Source organism: Cyprinodon variegatus, unplaced genomic scaffold, assembly GCF_000732505.1.
Source record: "Cyprinodon variegatus isolate N-32 unplaced genomic scaffold, C_variegatus-1.0 Scaffold656, whole genome shotgun sequence".
Taxonomy (NCBI): Eukaryota; Metazoa; Chordata; class Actinopteri; order Cyprinodontiformes; family Cyprinodontidae; genus Cyprinodon; species Cyprinodon variegatus.
The window spans coordinates 214360-217605 of record NW_015151109.1 but is presented as its reverse complement, the minus strand read 5'-3'; the positions used below and the strand labels follow the sequence as shown (position 1 = coordinate 217605).

Sequence of the window (3246 nt, the reverse complement as noted above, 5' to 3'; positions counted from 1 at the left end):
AAGTTGGAACATTGCAAAAAAAAAAAAAAAACATTACGAGGATAAAGTCGGAACATTACGAAAAAACAAAATTACGAGAAAAACCCAAAAACATAATGAGAATAAAGTCGTAATATTACAAGAAAAAAATTGTAATATAACAAGGATAGAAGAAAGTAAATCTCTAGCCTGGCCCTAATACTCCGGCGTATATTTTAGAGACCCTTATTTCCATCCTGACACTTGAACCCATCAAATTTTAATTTCAGATTAAAATCAGCTCACCTCATGTGGAGGAAATGCCGCCTCGTATGTGTTGTTGCCCAGTAAGCGGTTGATGCCTGCAGTAAAGTAAGAGTAAACAAATGATTTCAAACACTCCCAGGAGAAAATACATTAAAAATTCAGCTCCACTCATTAACAAAAACAGGCCGACATTTTATGTCCCTGAAAGGAGTTATAGCAATTTACAACATTATAAAGCTAAAAATCTAAATTAGAGCGAGTGTAAGGTGGTGCTTCCTCCTTGTGGCACTTTCCTTGCTTCAGTTAACTGCAGTGATTGCAAAGTCTAGTGTCAATAAATTCACAGCACTGCCTGCAATTCCTCTACTGGCTGAAAACAGAGAAAGAGTGCATTTATTTCTCCAGGTGTTCTCTTCCGATAAAAAAAAAAAAGAAAAAGCTGACAGTTGGGGCAACAGGAGGACAGGGGGAAACTAAAAGAGATTTTCCACTTCTAAAGCCAAACTGTTTTTTTACACACTTGAAAAATCTAAATCTAGATAAGTCATTATTTCTTAAATTAAGTGCATTTGTTCTTGGATTGAGGAGGCAAAAGAGACGTTTTGCCAATGGAACAAGACAATTTACTGTTAAAATAAGAAAACACAATTGCATTGTCTTATTTCAAGTGCATATTATCTAATTATCTTATTTTAAGAGTAAAAATACTCATTCCATTGGCAAACTATATCATTTATCTACTCAAATTAAGGGGAAATACACTTAATTTAAGACATTTTTACTTATTTCTAGATTGTTTTTCCAGTGTACGTGTGTGTGTGTGTGTATAAATATATACACTGCAAAAAATGGAAATCTAAATGTCATTTTTGCTCAAATTAAGTGCATTTTTTCTTGAATTAAGGAGGTAAAATAGACATCTTGCCAATGGAGCAAGACCATATACACTTAAAATAAGAAAACACAATTGTGTTGTCTTATTTCAAGTGTATTTTATCCAATTATCTTATTCTAAGAGTACATATTCTCATTCCATTGGCAAACTATCTCATTTAACTACTTAAATTAAGGTTAAAAAAACTTAATTGAAGAAATGTTTTCTTATTTCTAGATCGTTTTCCTAATGTATACACACACATATATTGGCTTAAAACGAATAAAAAGAGAATATATTAAATATGAATATAATGTTGACCATGAATTTTCAAACCGTTGGGATTCTTGTTTAGTATTTGTGGAACCAAATAAAGGGTAGATGATTTTTTTTTATTACCCATCTTTGATTTTCCGTCTTCGTACTTGGTGCGCTGCAGGACATGATGAACTATTCTGCTTCTGGTGGAATTTGAGAAGAACGTCTCTCTATTGTTGATGGTGAAACTGAGAAGAAAACAAAGTCACGCTCCTTTAGTGAGGCATCATGCAGCAGAGCATCGTCCCGTCAAAGGCGTAAGGCGAGATGAGTCAATAATCAGTGGTGGTGGGGGGGGGGGTTACTTCACTTTAACACAATTCATGATGTCAAGTGTGTGCTCATTGCTGCATCAATATTCCACTTAGCAAAATATACAAGCATAATAATGGAAAGCTGGAAATGCTTTCCTGAGAAACGATGATAGCTTTCATCAGAAAGAAGCTTTTAACATAAAATAACACAAACAAATGAGTAAGAAATTATTTAATGGGCAGCTGCTGCTGGTTTTGATGCCTTATTTATGATGAACTGGTCTTGCCCTGGTTTCTGGGCTAAGAGCTGAAACTATTAAAAAATAAAAGCACAGATTGCGTCTCTCGCTTTCTAAATTCAGAAAGAAGAGATCTGAGAAGAATCTGTGAATGTTTTGCACATTTACATTTAGGCTGCTGATATTGTGTGAAACTGTGATCATGCTGGTGGGTTTTAATTTAGGGCACGCAGAGCGCTCTTACTGATGCATCCGTGCCCGGCTGAAAGGAGCCGTGTAGCAGTCCGTCTCCTCCAGGTCGGGAAGGGCCTCTTTGTCCAGCTTCATGGGATTTCTGGGAAGCCAGCTTTTCATCTGCTGACACCTCAGATGAAACCTGCTGCACAAGCGCATCGAGAAAACAGGATTAATGGGACAGATTATCAGGCAGATTGTTTACCTCACTATGGGATGATGGCAGCTAACCTTCAGCACGCCACCTTCATGGCTCTACCCCCACCACAAAACACCTTTTATTCCACATTTGTAGGGTCAACCTGCTGCTTACTTATTTTCTATTCAAATCTTTTTAGAATAGAACAGAAAATCCCTTTGATGTCCCACAATGGGGAAATGTTATTAATGTTATTTCCCCATTGTGTTATTTTATACCCAAAAGTGTATAAAATAACAGAATTAGTGGCAGAGTTGAAAAATAAATAAAATACTGTACAGAACAGTATTTTCACAATATAAATACTGTGCATCTGGAGAAACAATAATAAACAGCTGCTGACATTTTTTCAGTAGTGGATATGGGAAAACAGCAGCAGCATTTTATTTAACTGACTGAGGTAGAAACTGAGCTAAAATCAGCATGAATGGAACAACTGATTGAGGTTGCTGGGAACAGTGGTGGTTTTTACTTGAACTTCTAGTAATTCAACATCATTAACCAAAATTTTTAAAAATATGGTACTTTATTCAGTGTACAGTATTGTGTTAACATAACAGCTACAGCTATGTAACTGTTATGTTAACACAGCTGGGGAACTGATGTGTCGGTTTGGCCTGTTGCAAGAAAAACTCCCTTATTCACCTCTGGTTACTGTTATTATCCACTTGAAAATAAACAAATTGTTCACCTGCCTATCTATACCGTGTGGATACGCAGCATTAATAGGCAGAATGTCCTTACCTTGTATTTTCTATGAGTTTGTTGGAAAATAAGGGCTTCTTACTATTATGCTAATATCTATAAGTCATTTAGGCAGACACCCTGTCTACTTTTAAGGCTAGGCTTAAAACTTTCCTTTTTGATAAAGCTTCTAGTTAGAGTGGCTCAGGTTATCCTGAT

General features: G+C 35.9%; 1 protein-coding gene across 1 annotated transcript in view; it reads right to left on the bottom strand.

Annotated features, from left to right (window-relative positions):
* The window catches only part of LOC107096877 (anoctamin-3-like), a 99577-nt gene that overhangs the window by 28777 nt on the left and 67554 nt on the right, over positions 1-3246 (bottom strand). The window contains exons 8-10 of the mRNA XM_015393763.1: positions 2155-2289; positions 1499-1605; positions 265-320 (exon numbers count right to left, since the gene is read on the bottom strand). Of these exons, the coding sequence (XP_015249249.1) occupies positions 265-320; positions 1499-1605; positions 2155-2289 (298 nt within the window). The remainder of the gene's footprint in view (positions 1-264; positions 321-1498; positions 1606-2154; positions 2290-3246) is intronic.